This window comes from Myotis davidii, unplaced genomic scaffold, assembly GCF_000327345.1.
Source record: "Myotis davidii unplaced genomic scaffold, ASM32734v1 scaffold69, whole genome shotgun sequence".
NCBI classification, from domain to species: domain Eukaryota; kingdom Metazoa; phylum Chordata; class Mammalia; order Chiroptera; family Vespertilionidae; genus Myotis; species Myotis davidii.
Genome location: NW_006300363.1, coordinates 1,941,968 through 1,962,210, shown reverse-complemented (window position 1 = coordinate 1,962,210; position 20,243 = coordinate 1,941,968). Strand labels below are relative to the sequence as shown.

The 20,243-nt window shown below is 37.7% G+C and overlaps 1 protein-coding gene across 4 annotated transcripts in view; it reads left to right on the top strand.

Annotated features, from left to right (window-relative positions):
• HELZ (helicase with zinc finger) overlaps nt 1–20,243 on the top strand; it is a 120,927-nt gene that overhangs the window by 18,395 nt on the left and 82,289 nt on the right. For all 4 annotated transcript variants that reach the window (XM_015572446.1, XM_006776674.2, XM_006776672.2 and 1 more), the window contains 8 exons: nt 754–790; nt 5,163–5,287; nt 7,291–7,347; nt 11,047–11,098; nt 12,790–12,865; nt 15,077–15,275; nt 15,730–15,837; nt 16,886–17,183. In XM_015572446.1, coding sequence (XP_015427932.1) covers nt 754–790; nt 5,163–5,287; nt 7,291–7,347; nt 11,047–11,098; nt 12,790–12,865; nt 15,077–15,275; nt 15,730–15,837; nt 16,886–17,183 — 952 coding nt within the window. The remainder of the gene's footprint in view (nt 1–753; nt 791–5,162; nt 5,288–7,290; nt 7,348–11,046; nt 11,099–12,789; nt 12,866–15,076; nt 15,276–15,729; nt 15,838–16,885; nt 17,184–20,243) is intronic.

The window sequence follows — 20,243 nt, the reverse complement described above, 5'->3', positions numbered from 1 at the left end:
GATAGAGAGTTAGAAACATCGATGAGAGAGAAACATCGATCAGCTGCCTCCTGCACACTCCCCACTGGGGAAGTGCCCGCAACCCAGGTACATGCCCTTGACCGGAATCGAACCCGGGACCCTTCAGTCCGCAGGCAGACGCTCTATCCACTGAGCCAAACCGGTTTCGGCATGATTTTTCTTTTTAGATGGAAGAAGTAACAGTATGTTTGTTTATAGGACTGAATCAGTAGAAAGCAAAAAATTAATGACATAGGAGAAATAGAGGAGGCTTGCTGGAGTGATATTCTTCACTGGGCCAGAGATCACATCTCCATGGGTGGTAGGATAGCCTTTAGAAAGGAGCATGGGGGGTTCGTCTGGTAACAGGTGGAAGATGGAGTGTGCTAGGACATGGTAGTGTGGTTGTGATAGTCTGCGGAAATTTTCTTCTCGTTCCTATGGTTTTCTCAGTAAAGTCACTAGCTGAGAATAAGAATGGGGGGCTCAGGAGGTTCTGGTGATTTGAGGTTAGAGAAAGTAAGAAGTAGGAGTATGAGTAAATGGACTAGGGTAGTATATTTGCTTTATTTGTAGAGTATTATGTAATCCTCAGAGAGCACATGAGTTAGCTTTGCTCTGTGAATATTAAATTTGCAACATTAATGCTTAAACTTTGAAACAAAGCCAAGTTTTTTTTTTGGTATAAAATCTCTATTGTAAGCAGCCCTTGAACTACTTAATGATATTCATCTCATATCTTTTATTTTGCAGAAAAAGTATGGACAAGCTGATGAAGATTGTAGGCATGGTATGTGTGAAAATGGGACTCTTCTTTGATTTGAAGATTTTGAATAATTTGAGCAATGTTTAAGATTTATTTTTTTCCTGATGCTAATTTCAAAAGTGATTATAAAATTTAAAAAACCCACCTTACTGTGGTGACTAGTGACTGACATGGATGATGACTTTTCTGCTGTGATGTGTGTACACACGGACATTGTTCCTAGTCACTCGTGAGTGTTGGCATTCTGGTCTCGCCCTTGGGAACATTGATAGTGTCTTTTAAAGTTTGTGTGAGTATTTTCAGGCAATAGGAGCCAAATTTTAAGAACTGTAAAAACATTGATTAAAATGTTAAGCTTGGATAAATTGAAAGGCTGGGCCTATCCCTTCTAAAAGGCTTTCCCCCTTCATTAGAAGATATCCCTTAGAGAGAAGAGACTTACTAGAATCCTAGCTTTTTGATGCTTTTTCCGTTGTATGGTTAGCTACATTTTTTTGCCCTGATTATAAAAAGTGGTACATAACATGATGCTTCTGAGGCAGTAGTACCATTTTCCCCATCTTATAGGTGGAAAAACTGAAGCAGAGAGAGTTAAGTAAATGGCTTTGTCACACAGTTATAAGTGTCAGAATCAGGGCTGACCACAAAACGTGCAAGGGGGGCTTGGTGCCGCCTGCTGGCCGGCTCTGCCCCCTGGTCACCGCCACCGGTCGCCTCCCTCTCGGGGGCAGACACCTAACTCAGGAGCTGCCCCCAGTCAGGGGCAACTCCTGAGTTAAATATCTGTCCCCTGGTTGTCAGTGTGCATCAGAGTGACTGGTTGTTCCACTGGTCGTTCTGCCATTTGGTCAATTTGCATATTAGGGTTTTATTATATAGGATTTGTATAGTAATGAGGAAGTTGAGGGACATAAATGAATTATCTCTAAAATTAAAACTGGAATATTGAAAATAAACCAGGAGAAATGACCTATGTATCTGAAGTATGAAAATATTGAGAAGGAAGGAGTCCAAGCCTCTTTACAATAAACTGCAGTTAAAGGAAAGAGTCCTTCCAAAAATCCTATATAATAAAAGCCTAATATGCTAAGTGTCCAGTCCAGTTGGCCATTTAACCAATAAAAGCATAATATGCTAATGATATGCTAAAGCTGCTCAACCCCTCTCTATGACGTGTACTGACCACCGTGGGCCAGATGATCTGACCGGTAAATTAGCTTGCTGCTGGGGTCCAGCCAATCAGGACTGAACAAGACGGGCTGGACACGGCCTGCAGCCCTCCCACATCCCTCCTCAGCCCCGATCATGCACCAGTAGGGTCCTTTGGCCTGGCCTGAGCCCTCTTGCAATCCAGACTGAGGGAACTCCCCCCCGCCATGAGTGCATGAATTTGTGCAGCGGGCCTCTAGTATGCAATAAGAGCTTAACTTTTTAAAAAAATATATTTTATTGATTTTTTACAGAGAGGAAGGGAGAGAGATAGATAGTTAAAAACATCGATGAGAGAGAAACATCGATCAGCCGCCTCCTGCACATCTCCCACTGGGGATGTGCCCGCAACCAAGGTACATGCCCTTGACCGGGAATCGAACCCGGGACCTTTCAGTCCGCAGGCCGACGCTCCGTCCACTGAGCCAAACCGGTTTCGGCAAGAGCTTAACTTTAATGCTCATTGCAAACCCAAGGAGATCATGATTTGTGTGACCGGATTAAGGACCTAATAATGAAAGGAGCAAGGTAGCAGGGATTAAAAAGAAAAGCGTATTATAGTATTTAAAGCTGAAATATTCAGAAGGTTCTAGGTATAGATAGCATTGAATAGTGTTAAGGCTTTTCATTTTCCAAAAGTATTTTATAAAGGGAACATTTTATCTATAAAAGTCTTTGGTAGGAAGGACACAGTATGCCACAACAGCTGCAGCCCACATGTCCAAAGTGTTTATTTATTACCAGAGGCCCAGCACATGAAATTGTGCGGATAGGGTCCTTAGGCATAGCCTCCTGCGATCAGGGCCATCTTCTGCCCGTTCGCCAGTCTCCAGTCCTCTGCTGCCTCCGCTGCAGGGCTGTCAGGCCATTGGGATCACCAGCTCATCCCCGGCTGCTCGGGGGCTCAGGCCTGCTGGAAAGTAGGTGCCAATGACTTCACCTCCATGCTTGTGCGCTGGGCCAGCTGCTGATGGAACGCGCTGCTCACTTAGAGCCACTCACACAGGCTCTGCTACTGCTGCCGCTACTGTTGGGGCTTGAGGTGCTGATGGATGCTGTGTGATGCACCCGCGACCTACCCACCCCGGCGTGAGCGGCCCCGAGCAGGAAGCTTGTTCCATCAGTGGCCAGCCTGGTGCACGTGTATGGAGGTGAAGTCACTGGCGCCTGCTTTCCCACAGGCCTGAGCCCCCAAGCAGCCAGGGATGAGCTGGTAATCACAACAGTCTGACAGCCAAGCCTGGTCCTCCCACCACCCATCCCTATTCCCACGTTCACCATCGCTGAGCCATCGGAGCCTGCGGGCCAGGGGCAGGGACCAAGAGGTCAGCCGTTCAACCCGCTCACCAGTCCCCAGTCCCACTCCACCCCACTTGCAGGCGGCGGGGTGGGAGGGACCAAGAGGTAGTCAGTGCCACCTTATGGTGACTAGTTGTTTGGTCATCCTGGACACTGGCTTTTTATATATATAGATAATTGGAAGAAAAGTGAGGGCAAGGGAAAAGGATCTAGGCAGAGAAGAAGAATATTGGGGGAAAACCCAGATTTGGCCAAAGGGATACTGGTCAGAGATTTGCCCCACAGTGTTCTTATGTTCTTATTCTGGGTGATGTTATACTTTTTGATACTTATAAGATATGGACATTTTACTTTCTAGTTAATACTTAGATTTACCAGTTGTACTGGTTAATAATGCGGATTTTGTAATCAAAGAAAACACGATAATTTCAAGATAAACATCAAAAGTGCTTTATTCAAAGTAAAACATGCGAAGAAGTGGAAAATTGGGTCTCTGAATGGTTTGCCTCAAAACATTGCTAGCTGCACATTTCCCCCATCCTTCAGGTAATTTGTGGATACCGTCCCAGTAGAACTTTTCTTGTTTTGAGACAAACCACCCATTTTCCTTCCTTTAAAATCTTTCCCATTGCTTGTAAACGATCGGAAATTGCTTGCTGAGCAACGTTTAATCTTTCTGCAAGTTGTTTCTTAGTTTGACATGCATCTTCATCCAATAATGCTTGTAATTGTTGGTCTTCAAACTTTTTCAGTTGACCTGGATGTTCTTCTCTTTCACATCGAAATCATCACTTTTAAAGCAGCTAAACCAGCGTTCACAAGTATCTTGAGATGCTTCCCGAAGTATACGATAACTTTCAGCAACACTTTTCTTCAGAATAAATTTCCCTTGACCAGAATCAAACCTGGGACTTTTCAGTCCGCAGGCCGACGCTCTATCCACTGAGCTAAACCAGTTAGGGCGAAATTCCACATTTTTAAGCATAAAGATATGTATGATGTTAACACCTTCAGAAAATTTGACATATGAGGTTTTGAAGCTTGCTGTCAATACAACGAAATAGCATACATATCAAATCGCATATATATCAACGGATGTGTAACTCCATCCACTGAAAAAATCCGCATTATTAACTGGTACACCTGGAAGGCCTTCCAGTGTTTGGAGTCTGCTTATATATACTACTACTACTACCCCCAAATATATTTTTGGAAAATGAGGTTTATTGCCAAACATTAAATGACTAATATTTAGGACAAGAATTTATAAATTATAAATTTATATTCTCTTAAAAATAATCTTTTTTTATTTTTGAAGTGTTGGTTCAGAGAATGTAATTATATCCAAGCAGTGAATGATTTTACTTTATTAATGACCAAAGGGTTTAGTTTTTATGGTCACTAAAATTTTCCTTTTGAAAAATTTGGGAAAAATCTTTGGGCTATGGGGGGTGAGGGAGAAAGAAAAAGAGAGAGAGCAAAAGGGAGGGAGGGGAAGAGGGAGAAAGAGAGAGAGAGAGAGAGAGAGAGAGAGAGAGAGAGACAGACATTGATGAGAAAGCGCAACTTTGATTGATCAGTTGTCTCATGTACGCCTACTACTGGGGATCAAACCCGTAACTCCTGCATGTGCCCTGACCAGGAATCAAACCAGCACCTTTTTGGTATACCATATGACACTCAACCAACTGAGCTACACTGCCAGAGTTTTATTTTCTTGTCTTTATGCATGTCTTGGACAGAACTGAAACATCACCCTTCCTCTAGTACTTGAAGTTTTTCTTTTAGTGTATAAGAAGTCATGCTTGTGATAGTGTGCCAGTATTAAAATCAGGGAAAATGTGTATTACATGTCATGTGATTAACCATGGCTGTTCTTTTCTGACAGTGCTGGGAGAAGGACTGGCCAAGGGAGATGGTGCTTTTCAGGCAGTGCTTTGCTGCATGCAACTGAAAGGAAAGCTTCAACTTGTATCCAACATTCTTGCCAAGTCACTAACAGGAGAGTCCCTGGTACGTTGATGAACTCTAATTTTTTTTCAGTGCTTTAAAAAGAAAGAAATTTATTGGGGTGGCTGGTTAACAAAATTATATAGTTTTCAAGTATATAATTCTATGATTTGTCATTTATATATTGCATCGTGTGTTTACCACCCAAAGTCAAATAATCTTCGTCGCCATATATTTGACCCCCTTTACCTTTTACTACACTACCCCCTCCACACCCTTTCCCTCTGGTAACCATCATACTGTTTGTGTCTATGAGTTTTTGTTTGTTTGACCATCCCATTTGTTCATTTGTTGCTTTCAGTTTTATATTCCACGTGTGAGTGAAATCATATGGTAATGAATTCTAATTTTGAGTGTCTGAAAAGAGATTCATGTATTTGACTCCTTAGGAATATTGTGGGGAAAAACAGTTAGTGTGCATTTTCTTTCTTATTTTCTCCTACCAGAAATGAGGTTCATAGGTACATTTCTCCTCAACAAACTGATATTTAACCATTGGATTCTTACAGTTTGTGATTATATATATTTAGGTGTGTGTGTGTGTGTGTGTGTGTGTGTGTATGTGTGTATATATATATATATATATATATAAGAATTGCAGGTGCTTTTTGAAACTTTGAAAGTGTAGGATAGCTAAATAATTCAGAACTTGAAAATATTTTTGGTTCTGTTATGTTTTAAAATTCTCCTGTGGATATACGATTTTACGGGGTCCTTAAATTTGGCCACTAATTTCATAAAATGTTTACATTTATCTAAACTATATAATAATTACTTTTATATTTGAAGAAGGTGTGGGTGTAAGTTGATATTCATGACTATTCTGATGGAGCTATTTAATTCTATTCAGACTTTGGGATTAATTTTTTTTTATGTAGCATTTAATTTTCTAGAGTTTGTTTTTGGTTGACATAATTGAAAAACTCTTTTTTGGAACTTGAGAGTTGGCAATCTATAGGAATTGGAAGATAAGAAGGTAGTATAACTCTTTTTCTCACCAGTTGGTAACTGCTATAAAATTCTCTGATATTTTTTAGGAATCATAATGAAAAACAGTGAAAGCAAGAAAGTATATGTATACTGTGCTATATAGCATGAATCCCTTATTTTATTCCCTTATTTTGAATTGATAGAAATTATGAAAATCAGGCATAAACTTGTGTTTTTAATGGAAATAAATATATTTGGTGACAAAAAGAATTTAGGAGAGTACTTGGTATACTGCTGAGTGTAATGTAATAACTCATCTCAGAGAACAGTTTATTTCTAAGGAATTATTGTGTAGTATATTGTTAATTGATTTACCATTGTTTTTTGATTTCACCAAATTCACATTAAAGGTTAAATGTATTAATATAGCAAAATGTTACAGCTCTTTAGTTCTAAGTAGGTGATAATATACCTCTGTTATTAAGAATAAGGAACCTTTTAATATAAGTTTAGCATATTGCACAGTTTTACCTATTAAGTTTTTAAACTAGGAAGAAGTAATTTGCCTTTAAATCTCAAGTGAAATTTGAATTTCAGATGAGAGAATATTTTGTATATTTTCCTTTATCAGGTTTGTTAATGAGCCAACTTTACAGTGCCATCATTATTTTATGTGAATCTGATTCATGGGTAACTGATTGAATTCACCATTTTGCAAATATAAGCTCATTAGTTTTAGGGAAAAAAATTTTTAAAAAGTTTAGGCTTATTTTTCTTTTCATTTACCCTATCTTGCTCTTTGGTGATACCCATTGTGAATATTTTATTGAATTGATTTTAAGCTCTTATGGAAGGTGAATACAGTGTTTTAGGGTACACTATATATTTTATTCTGTTAAATTAACCTTTTTAACTTTCCTTATTGATAGTTAACTTGATTATCATGATTAATGACAGGGGATGGGAGGTGAGGAGTAGCATTGTTTTCTTTACAAAGAAATAGTTGAGGAATTAAGTCCCCATAGTCAAGAACTAATATACTAATCGGTTTTCCCCTTTTTTATTTACCTTTTCAGAATGGGATGGTAACAAAAGATTTAACAAGACTAAAAACACTTCTCACAGAAACAGAGGTAAGACTATTTCGCTGGATTTCTTTGGAATGTTTAACTCAGTCTGGCTAGTAAGTGTTTTGTATTAAATTTTGGAAAATCATTGGGCATTGACTAAGACAGCAAGGCTGTAAAGGTGGGGTAGTGGAACCTTCTGACCCTTTATAACCTAGCTTGTGAGTCGTATGCAAATGTAGATATTAGTAAAATTTTATTTTTAATATTTATAATACTGTGACATTTAAGGTCACAAATATCACTTGACTTTTATTTTGTGACTGTACTTTTGGAAATGATTTAGTTTTGTATATAATTTCTTTTTAAAAAAATATATATTGATTTCAGAGAGGAAGGGAGGGAAAGAGAGGATTTTGGAGAGAAAGGGAGAGAGAGAGGAAAACATCAATGATGAGAGAGAATCATTGATCAATTTCCTGCTGCATGCCCCCCACTGGGGACCGAGCCCACAATCCAAGCATGTGCCCTTGACCAGGAATTGAACCTGGGACCCCTCAGTCGGCTGATGCTCTGTTCCCTGAGCCAAACCGACTAAGGGCAGTTTTGTTTATAATTTCTTTTTTATGTAACCAAAGTAGTATTCTTTTGGTTAGTGAACTGAAATTATTTTTAAAAATCCATCTAGAAAAAGTTAATGAACAATGCTTCTCTTACTTATTATTGCACATGACATTTAAAAATAGCTACAATTTTTATTTAAAGACTAGTAGCCCTGCACATGAATCCATCCGCCAGTAGCTTGCTGCTGTCCTCCTGTAGCTCTCCGCTCGCTGCCCCACCCTCCTGCTGATCTGGTTGTGATGCGGTCGGTTGTTAGGCTTCATGGCGTAAGGACCATTTGCATATTACATCTTTATTATATAGGATTGGGCTGAGCTGGTATTTAACTTGTAAATGCTAGTGGATGAGGATAAAGATATGGAACTGAGGGCTAGCTAATGGGAACAAAAACAATACATATTAGTAAAATTTAAAATATCAAATCAATAGATTTGATGGTGAATTTATAGGAATTCTAGCAATATGAAATTTGGCTGCTTTCCCTGAAGGCATCAATGACGACTGAAGATCATAAGCTAATTCATATTGCCCTTCTGTCTTGGGATCCGAGCACATAAAAAAACCACACAACCAAACATGGTACTTTGGAACCTAAAACCAATGGTGACCAAATACTCATCAAGGCCAAGTTTCTCTCTCTCTCTCTCTCTCTCTAATCCAGCTCTGAGGTTGTGTGTTTGAGACCCTCCCAGCCTGCAAGTTGTCGTGTAGCTCAGGCTTCCTCTGCCCCTTCGCAGACCATTGCAGATGCTGATGCGGGAAACATACCGTGTGTTTTTCCCTTCTGACAATTAACAATCATAAATGTTTTAGCCTTCATTTTATGACCAAAACATGTTATGCCCATCTTTTTTGCATATTTGATAAATTTATTTTGATAAATATTTTAGAGGGGATCCTTTAAATTCATACTTGAAGGCAAGTTTTTATATTTATATACTAGAGGCCTGAGCATGAAATTCATGCAAGAGTAGGCCTTCCTTTCCCCAGCTGCTGGCACCGGCTTCCCTCTGGCACCCGGGACCCGGGCTTCCCTGCATTCTCCAGCAGGCACCTGGGACCTGGGCTTCCCTTGCAGTCCTGGTTTCATCTGGAAGGTTGTCCAGAAGGACATCTGGTCTAATTAGCATATTATGCTTTTATTATTATAGATTCTGTGTAGATGGAATCATTTTTTTAAGGGCAGGTGTGGGACTATGGCATTTAGAATTTGCTCATAAAATTTGAAGAGATCTTTTAATGTATCTTTTCTTGCGAGAATAGAATCCTTCTAATGTGAGCAATTACAACTGATTTGTTAGCTTATGCATTCTTATATACAGTCCTCATTTTACAAAAAGAATGGGTTGTCTTTAAAAACTTATTAGTAAGCAGTGTTGAGAATAAGAAGGCATTTTCCAGTAGAGTTATTATAGTGATTCAGTTTCAGCCCAACCTAGAAAGTCCAATTTAATTAACAACATGTGAATTATAGTGATATTATTGTTTCAGTTATACCCAATTAGCATTTATGACATTCTTTCTATGGTACAAGACATTCCAAATTTCACCTTGGGATATCATTTCCTCCTCCTGATTCAGTTCAGCATTTACTGTGTGCCTATGCTGTTCAAGGTTCTGTGGGTTTTGAAAGCTGAGGTATTAATGAAAAACAATCCGATGGACCAGTCCAAGATGCATAAGCTACTGTACCCAGAGGGCAGCTTGTGGGCAGTAAGTGCTGAATAATGGAAGTACAGGCAGGGAAAGAAGAGGCGAACACTCTGGGGAAACCAGGGAGGCAGGAATGTGGGAACTGAGGTCAAAGGATCGAGGTAGCTAAGTGAAGACCCAGAGGTGACTTGGCGCAGGGTACGATTGGCAATCAGTTGGTTAAAGGATAGATGAGACAGGTAGTAACGAGGGCCTTACCTAGGACGGCCTTACCTAGGACGTGGCAGTGGGAGTAGAGAGTGTAAGAGACATTCTACACCTGGTTGGGCAGGGTTTGGAGAATACTCAGAGCAGGACAGAAGAGGAAGAGTTCAAGATGTTTTTTTTTTTTTTTTAAATATATATTCTATTGATTTTTTACAGAGAGGAAGGGAGAGAGATAGAGAGTCAGAAACATCAATGAGAGAGAGACATCGATCAGCTGCCTCCTGCACATCTCCCACTGGGGATGTGACCGCAACCCAGGTACATGCCCTTGACCGGAATCGAACCTGGGACCCTTGAGTCCGCAGGCCAACGCTCTATCCACTGAGCCAAACCGGTTTCGGCCAAGATGGTTTTCTTAATTTCAGTCCTCTCTTTGGGGAATTGGAGTGGATGAATTTGAAATAAGGAGCAGAGAAAGAGGATGAGATTTGCAGTAAAGTTGATGAATTTTGTTTTGGACATATTGTGTTCGAAGTGCATCCAGCCATTCATCCACCATTTACTGAGTACCCAGTATGTGCCAGATCCCCTGTGAGGGGCGGGAACGTAAAGGGGAAGTTGCAGGATTTTGACAATGATCTGTACATGGCTGGCAGTGATCAGCATGTAAAATGTTGTAGAATAGTTAATAGAAAGTGCTATGGGTGGCACTCATTTGGAATTGTGGGTGTGGAGCTTAGAGTAAACTTAGAGTCAAAGGGACAGATTGAGGATTTATCTGCACCAAGGAAGTCAAGAAAACCAGCAGGTCAGAGTGAGTGGGTCCCCTCTGTGGTCTCCATTGTGGAGAAGAGCTCATCCCCTAGTGAGGGGGACTTAGTGGGATGTGCTCCGAGGCCCCAAGTGGCGCTCCGCTTGATAGAAGAGAAAAGGCTAGTTGGTCATTCTCTGGGTGTTTGGAAGAGGAGAGTGAAAAGAGTAAGTGGATGGAAGGCGCTACTCTGTGGGTTCCTGATTGGGGACTTAGACCTTTGTTCTTTTGCTACCAGGTAATTTTTATGTAGGAAATCTTATCAGTGTTCTTAATGAGGGCCACACAATTACTCTTTTCTGTGTTTAAATATAGTTTAACATAGAGCAAAACATGTCTGAGATATTAATGTTAAATTTTTCTAAGTATTCAGACTCAGGCTTTAAAAAATATTGAAAATGTCCAAGTTTAATTCGACATCAATTGGATATTTCTTATTATAAAAATATCTTTCATTTCAAAAATTGCAGACAGCAACTAGTAACGTCCTCTCTGGATATCACGTGGAAGATTTAGAAGAGGGTAAGTACCAAACTTTGCATAACTTCTAGTAACTGTGATCTGGACATTGCTTTTTAATTGATTATTGGGAGGAAATTTATTGAGTTACAATACATGGAAGTGGAGTTGTAGGAGAGAATATAAAAATAAAAAAATTTAATTCTAAAAAATGCGTGGATGATAGCAATTCTTTTCACTGGCCCCTTTCCTTAGAATAATGAAGTAATGGTGGTACAAGGTAGCTCTAAAGGTTATCTATTTCATTTTCTTGCCTCCACATAGTTTAAAACTCATTCTTAGCAGTCCTTAGAGGGGGGAGTCTTTCCTCCTCTCTCTCAGGCCAGTACAATTAGTACTTTTTGGAAGTTCTAATCTGTGAACTGAGTTGTTCCTGCCACCACTAAAATCTCCTCTTGCCAGAGGGAGGGGAAGAGAGACCCGCCTTCACTGAGTGCTTGCTGGATACTGTGGACGGCTGTAGTGGCTTTCGCCAAATGTGTAATGACTTCTTAGAGCCCTTCCACATTTTTTTGAGAGGAGATGAAACGGATATTTACCAAGGTCCAGCAATTTCCTCAGTCACACAGCTAGTAAGGGATGAAACCCAGCTTTAAATTCAACCTGGCTGAATATTTTTTGATGGAGCAGGGAGGCACAGTGACTCATGAGGGAGTAAGGTATAGGTAATGGCTCTGAGGTTCTTGGAAACTTGTCCTGCTCAGCCTCTGTAACTCTAGTGTTTTCTCGCTGAAGCCCTGTTTTCCCTGGTTTAGTATATTCTAAACCAGGGGTCCTCAAACTACGGCCCGCGGGCCACATGTGGCCGGCCGAAAACATTTATCCCGCCCGCCGGGTGTTTTTGCCGCCGCTGCCTGTTGCTTAGCAGCCGACAAGTTTTTTTTTTAAACTATAGTCTGGCCCTCCAGCGGTCTGAGGGACAGTGAACTGGCCCCCTGTTTAAAAAGTTTGAGGACCCCTGACTGGGTGTTTTTGCCGCTGCTGTGGGCATAGGAATTTGTTCATAGTTTTTTTTTAAACTATAGTCTGGCCCTCCAGCGGTCTGAGGGACAGTGAACTGGCCCCCTGTTTAAAAAGTTTGAGGACCCCTGTTCTAAACAAATTAAAGCTCATTGTATTTAGAAGTAAACATGTAATTTTTTTTAGCTCCTACCTTAGAATTCAACTTTTTGAACTTTATTTCAGTTGTGAAAAAGGATTACTTTATGCAATGACATGTCAGACAGATCCTGAGGAACATGGGTAGTGACGTGGAACTTCTCACTTCGTATTCAGTACTGGAATTTGTTTTCTAAAATTTCCTCCCAGGATACATAATTTTCTCATTCCTGAAGTATTCCTAGTAGAGACACATCTCATACTTGAAAAATGATAAACATGCCAACATTCCCCCCGTTAGTTGTTTGAAAGAGACTGCACTGGAAATATGCCCACCAGTTGCTAGGATAGAGTCAGGGACATAGATTTGACTTAGCTGCTTGGTAACTGCTTCTTCAGTGATTTTTAAGTTTCATATGGTTGATTTAACTCACTTGATTGGTCAATTACTTTTTTGGTAGAGGCAAGTGTATCATGTTCTTTTTACATCATCTGGGATGATGTGTGTGGAGGGTTTATAGAATTTTTTACACATTAAAATATCAGAATTATTAGCAAGCCTCAAATGATAAGACTATATCCTGATTACTCTCTAGGATCTTGTAATGGTTGGCATTTCCGCCCACCACCTAGGGGAATCACAAGCAGCGAGGAATATACTTTGTGTAAAAGGTAACGTGAATTTTTTTTTTAAACCCATGACATGTTTTTATTCAAAGGATAGTTAATTTTCCTTCACTTTTTTAAAGAAAATATGTGAAGGAAGAAATATAATGATTGAGTAAAATGGTTTATTTTCAGTTTGAAACAGAAGCCATGATGGTCATTATTATTAAAAAATAAAAATCAAAGCCATATTGATGAGCCTTCTGTTAATTACAAAAACAATGATATAAATGGAGATTGTTTAGAAGTCTCTTATAATACCAGTTGGATTAATATGACTGAATTTAATTGCTGGTCTCTTGCTTATGTGAAATTTATCTGTTATGGTCATTGAAATTATATAAACTGAAATAGAAGATAAAATAGATGAAGAATTGTTAAATTATTTTAATAACCTTTTTAAAAATATACTGTCTTAATGTACCTTATAAAGAATTTGAGTAATTTATATTTGAAGGGCTAACCTTTCAGAACTTAATAATTATGTATTGAGTGGAAAGAATTATTAGTCACATTTAGAAAGGTGAACCCTTCAGTTCTTTTTATAAGCACTAGTAACTAGTGGGATTTTAGATATAAAACCTCATTACTATAGAATGCTTTTGATAATGAAGAAAATTTGATATGTAATGTTGATGATTGAATAGTTAAGACATCAGATTTGATTTTATAGTAGAAATAAACAAAGTAGTGAATTTTGAAAATCCTGGTGGCATCCTGTTGTAGGAGAGTTAGATAACAATCCAGTTATGCAAAGGAAATGTAAGGAAATTTATAGTCCAAATGAGAATATCCAATCTTCAGTTTCTAGGGAAATAATTTAAAATACAACAATAGAAAGTTGAAATATTTGGCTCACTAAGACATACTTAAGAGAAATAAATGCATGGTTTTAAAGATGTTTTATGATGCATAAGAGAACTTCATAAGTAGTACAATTTAAGTTCAAGTGCTTTGTATATCATCAAGAAAAGCTTTATGTATACTTGTCTTTTCAAATAAAGTGAGCCATTTGATAATTTATTTTTTTATTTTTTAAATATATTTTATTGATTTTTTACAGAGAGGAAGGGAGGGAGATAGAGAGCTAGAAACATCGATGAGAGAGACATCGATCAGCTGCCTCCTGCACATCTCCTACTGGACATGTGCCCGCAACCCAGGTACATGCCCTTGACCGGAATCGAACCCGGGACCTTTCAGTCCGCAAGCCGACGCTCTATCCACTGAGCCAAACCGGTTTCGGCCATTTGATAATTTAAATTGTGCTGTGTTTCATTTTGTATTTCTTACTATCCATATCTTACCAGTTGAAAAACTATGATATAATATCACTCTTGTCTTCATTTTGCTATTTATAGTTTAATTTTCTTATCATAAGTAAGATGCTTTATTATGCTTCAATCATTTAAAAATTGGTTGGACCCATAATTCTGCAAGATATTTAAAACTTAAAAAAATGATTGATCAGCATCTTGCATTTTTATCAGTTTTTGACTGAATTGTCAATTTAATTTTCTGAGTTATAAACACTGAGAGACTATTAGTTCTATAACCTTTAAAATGAACATTTATGAATTTAGCTATTAAAGAATTTAATCTCTTGAATTGTAATTCTAATATAAAACTTTTAATCTTTAAAACTTCAAGCAAATTAGTCCAATATTTTCAGTGAAATATTGGTAATAGTAATAGAGAAAAGAGTAAAAGTAAAAAGTAGAAGCCTTAAAATGATAAGTTACTGATATAGTAAAGTTTTTCCAGAATGAAATTCTTTGTGGAACCTTTTCTTTAGGTCGTATCATTTTGGGGAGTAGGGCATACCTGTGTTTGACGAGCTAATCCACTTGATGTCAGTGTTGCTGTAAAAAATGCTGCTCTAAGAGGAACTGATAGAGTTGTTACATCTCGAAGGAAGCTACCTTTTCGGTGGTGGTTTTTGGGGGTGGGGTGGTTATGATTATGCTCTGCTTTAGCACCCCCTTACTCTCAAGGAGAAGGTCAGTTAATATGGGGAGTTGCTGTTTTGACGAACTATTGTAAATGTTCTCTAAACCTCTCCTTCCTCCTCTGTGCAAGACACTATGATAAATATGGCCTTTCAGGAGACTAAGTTTTGTTTTTGTTATTGAAGAGTTGGAGGGAAAATGCTGAAAGTTTATCTTTTAAATGGTCCAACAAAGTATATGATAAAACAGTCTTTCCTATTCTACTTAGATTTTTAGAGCAAGGAATCTGTAGGTATGGTGCCCAGTGTACTTCAGCACATTCCCAGGAAGAACTAGCAGAATGGCAGAAAAGATATGCTTCACGGTTGATAAAATTGAAACAGCAAAATGAGAATAAACAGTTCTCAGGCAGTTACATGGAAACCTTGATAGAAAAGTGGATGAATTCATTATCTCCTGAGAAAGTGGTGAGGAAAATAAACTGCATTTTTTGTTTGTTTGTTTTAAATAATGATTTTGTTTGAGTCTTGACTTTATTTTGTGCTATATTTTGGTTTATTTCATTATCCTCTATATGAAGAGCTTGATTCTTGATAAAGCGTTTTTAGTAGCAAAAGTAGAGCTGTTTGCTAAAAAATAAAGAGTAAAAACTAAGCCGTTTGGAGATTTTGTAGGCATTATATTAATTTATTTTCATTCACGGAGTTTTTACTGCCATTTTTTGTTTGTTTTCTATGTCTCTTATTTTAGCTTTATTATATTTTGTAAGAACAAAAAACTGAAAATTAATGTATAAGACACTTTGCTTTGTAAACAGTTCCATCACATCTTACTGTTGACATTTAACGTATTTAGTATGCCAGAAGTTTGGTATGAGCTTTTAGGAATAGAGATGTAACATTAGTTGCTCTCTGTTTTCAGCTTAGTGAATGTGTTGAAGGAGTAAAGGTAGAGCATAATCCTGATCTGACGGTTACTGTCAACACCAAAAAGTCTCACCAGACATGGACTTTTGCTCTCACCTGTAAGGTATGAATTTTGTGCTACTCAAATAATGTGAATTTTTTCCAATTTTTTTAAAACCTTTAAATTTCTGTGTTAAAAGAGCATTGAAAATGTTTTAATCTAAGTACATTTTAATGTAGGTTCTATGTTATTCTAACGTGTATTTCTGTATTTTGATCGTTAAAGGTACAATTTTTGTTTTAGATTTTGAGATAAAATCTTCCTAGATGTTTGATGCTTGCTCATTTATTTATTGATTTGGTAAAGAGGTCTTCGATTTCTTGTCTTCCAAACTTGGAACATGGGATGGGGTTCATGGCTTATAATTAACTATTTAAAAATCGAGTTGTTTAATCGGGCAGTTCTAAGATCTTAAAATAATGGCAACTTATTTTTATGTTTGATTTGATGAAATCACAAATTCTATAATAATGGGGTTATAAAATGAGACATTTCACAGTACATCCCATCTTGAAGTAAAATATTCAGACTTTAAGAATGAAGCAAAGTAAAAATTTCTGTAAATATATGCAGTGGAAAAGTTTGTGTACTTTTTGGTGGCATTTCTTCCACTGTACCATGTGCATCTTGGGATGAAAAATCTGGGAACATTTAGCTTCAGCCTTGAACCCATTCCAGTACTTTCAGGGGTAACTGCCCGCCTGTGAAGACTTCCTACTTGAGGATAGGTAAAACTTTTAGGCCAAGGGCATGGAAAGTTGGAGGTTGATGGTCATACAGAGTGATAACCTTTGCCACAGTGAAAGGTGAACATATCACAGAAAAGAGCAGGGGAGCTAGTGATGTAGCATAAATATATCATTTTTAAAAAATTTCAGCTTTATTGAAGTATAATTGACATAAATATATTATTTTTTAACAACATATTTTTTAAAGTCATTATGATTTTTTTCCTTAAATGGCTTATGAGCACAATTTGTATTTTTAAAATATTATCTTAGAAGCATGGGAAAGTAAAATTCCCTTATGGAAATATTTTCGTTGAAGAGCCCAATTACAATTGGATTTTTCACCCCCTTGTACTCAATGAATTATTTTAACTTCCTTGTAGCCTGCAAGAATGCTGTATCGTGTAGCATTGCTTTATGATGCTCATCGTCCTCATTTTAGTATCATTGCAATATCTGCCGGAGATAGTACTACCCAGGTATCACAAGAAGTCCCAGAAAACTGTCAAGAATGGATAGGAGGAAAGATGGCCCAAAATGGATTAGATCATTACGTGTATAAAGTCGGGATAGCATTTAACACAGAAATATTTGGAACTTTTCGCCAAACCATAGTTTTCGACTTTGGATTGGAACCAGTACTCATGCAAAGAGTAATGATTGATGCAGCTTCTACAGAAGGTAATATTTAGACTTTTTCCCCCTGATACAATGTTTTAAAAGAGACGCTCATAACAACATTGAAAGATATGTATTGGCCCCTCTATGTTCCATGAATAGGGAGTGAATAATTAGGGGAAAAAAAATCTCAAATTAATTGACTCATTTACTATGTAATAGGATTAGAATGGTTCACATTATGCCCTTTCTCTTTATACAGTCATCAGGCAAAGCTTGTATGAGTAGATGATCAGGTCTGTCTTGGTCTCCCAACTTCATTTTTAAAGTAGGATGACTTTAGCACAATAAAAGCTTTTTTTTTTTTTAAAAAAAATATTTCTTTATTGATTTCAGAGAGGAAGGGAGAGGGGAGAGAGAGAAACATCAATGATGAGAGAGAATCACTGATCAGCTGCTTCCTGCATGCCCCCACTGGGGATCGAGCCCGCAGCCCAGGCATGTGCCTTTGGCTGGAATCGAATCTGGGACCCTTCAGTCCGCAGGCTCTATCCACTGAGCTAAGCCGGCCAGGGCTCAATAAAAGCTTTTAATATTGCTTTGGATAGAGTATAATTTTAATGGTAATCATGAGTACACTTACAGTGTCTATTTCTATGTTTGACTGACTGTCCAATTAACTTTGATGATGTTAGTGCATTATCTCTGAATGAAAAGTCCTAAATATAAGCTTTCATAGGTTGGTTTTGTACATTCACTAGTGTAAAGGAGACCCAGGTGCCTTTGCACCCAGGTGCCCTTAGGAAGAAGTCCGTGGCTTCAACATGTAAGCACCTGTAGAAGACGATGAATTTCCTTGTACATTACCATATTGCTGCATACACTTAAATACTATGCCAGAATCCAAAAGAAAAGGTCACATTAGCCTACATTTCTTTGGCGCTTGGTTGGATATATAGGTGCTTTATTTTATTTACTAAATACTAAGTATTAACAAACACTTCATGTAGCAGAACTGTATGAAACTTGCTTTGGTATTGACTAACTCACCATATTGGGGAGGATGTTTTTTCCTTTGTACCCCCGTCCCTTTTATAAGAACTAAAATTTGTTTTTTTCATGAGCAAATGCTAGGATTTAACTTTTTGGACATAGCAAACAGGTGGCATTGGTTCTGTCTCCTTTACTTGAGCTGCTAGTAAGGTTAAAGCAACATTTGTGTCCAAATTGAACAATTATTCCCTTGTATGTATGCTAATATTATTTCCCAGACTCTTTCCACCTTGATTTCCCACTTTCTTTGATTTATTTTACTTGTGTTTATTCTGTTGTATTTTGTTTTTGTCATCTTAGTAATCTTTGAAATCAAAATGTTATTTCTCATAGTCACATAGCTGTGATCATTGACAAAATGAAAATATTTGGTTTATATTTACTAATATAAATTCTTTTTCTGTAAAGGGCCAGATAATATGTAAGTGACTGGCGTGACTATATTACAATAAAACTATTTTCAGTAACAGCAGCAGGCTGGATTTGTCTTGCACTCCATGGTTTGCCTATTCCTGTACTAGTAAGTTGCTTTTAGAGACTAGAACTTGAGATAACCAGGGAGCACCCTTTTTCAATCATAAGGAGATTTAAATCAAGAGAGAGCAACATGCATCCCTTCCCCAAATAGAATTCTGAAAAGATGTCTTGGCTTACATGTTGGCTGTATTTTAAAAGTTTGCTTTTAGATTGGTGGATTGTAACGCATGACTCATTTCTCATAGAAATAGTTTGTGTTGTCAAGAATCTGTACGAGCTAATAAAAGTTTGTTTAATAATATAAAGTGTTAAATGTCTGAAGAGGATTTCAGGCACCCCCATGGACTTGAGGGATTAAGGTTACTTTGGCTACTTGTTCTCAGATATGTTCTACTTTTCTAGTTGGAGAAAAAGAGCAGTGGAATAGACCTCACAGTCAAATAAAATTGGATTTGAATCCTGATTTTCTATTTATTACCTGCGTGACCCTGGGCAGAGTACTTAACAATACTATAGCCTACCTTTTTAAAAATAATACTATAAAGTGACCTCTTTGCAGTTTGATATCTTTGCCTATTGTTTTTATTTTATTTTTTAAATATATTTTATTGATTTCTTACAGAGAGGAAGGGAGAGAGATAGAGAGTTAGAAACATCGATGAGAGAGGAACATCGATCAGCTGCCCCCTGCACATCTCCCACTGGGGATGCGCCCGCAACCCAGGTACATGCCCCTGACCGGAATCGAACCCGGGACCCTTCAGTCCGCAGTTTGCCTATTGTTTTTAATGAGTACTTAAAAATATGTTTTTATTGATTTCAGAGAGAGGCAGGGAAAGGAAAGAGGGGTAGAAACATCAATGATGAGCGAGAATCATTGATCAGCTACTTCCTGCACTTCCCCTGCTGGGGATTGAGCCCACAATCTGGGCTTTGAACTGTGACCTCCTGGTTCATGGGTAGACACTCAGTCACTGAGCCACACCAGCCAGGCTGCCTATTTTCTTTTAAACAAGATTTTACTTCTACATAGTTAAGGAAAATAGTTGAGAAAAGTTAAACATTTTCGTGAACTAATTTGGGTACATTGAAACAGTTTCACATAATGAAATTTGTTTTTCAAGGACCGGAAAAATAAAATTCAGGAGAACAATACAAAATGTGCAAAATATATTTTATGATACGAGATTTTAACATTATAAAAAGGAAAACAAATCTAGGTTTAGGCAAGCGGGGTGACATTTGGTTGATTATTTTGTCATTGCTTAAATTAGCTGACCTGGTTGTACTAATGTTTCTTTGTCAGATACTTTTTAAATTCTTTTAAAAAAAATTTTCATTGTTGAAAGTATTATATATGTTGCCTTTCCCCCTCACTTTTATATTGTTAAAATTGATGTCATTGAATATCTTGATGTTTTTTGTTAAGTTCTTAAATTTTTTATTGTGTGACTGTATTTGTTTCAGTGTGACTGTGTACAGAGTCCCAACAGAATTTTGGAGAAATGAAAGTAGGACATAAACAACAATATTTGTTTCCTGCGTCTATCTTAGTACTAGTTAGTGTTTTTTGATTATTATAGCAGAATGCTT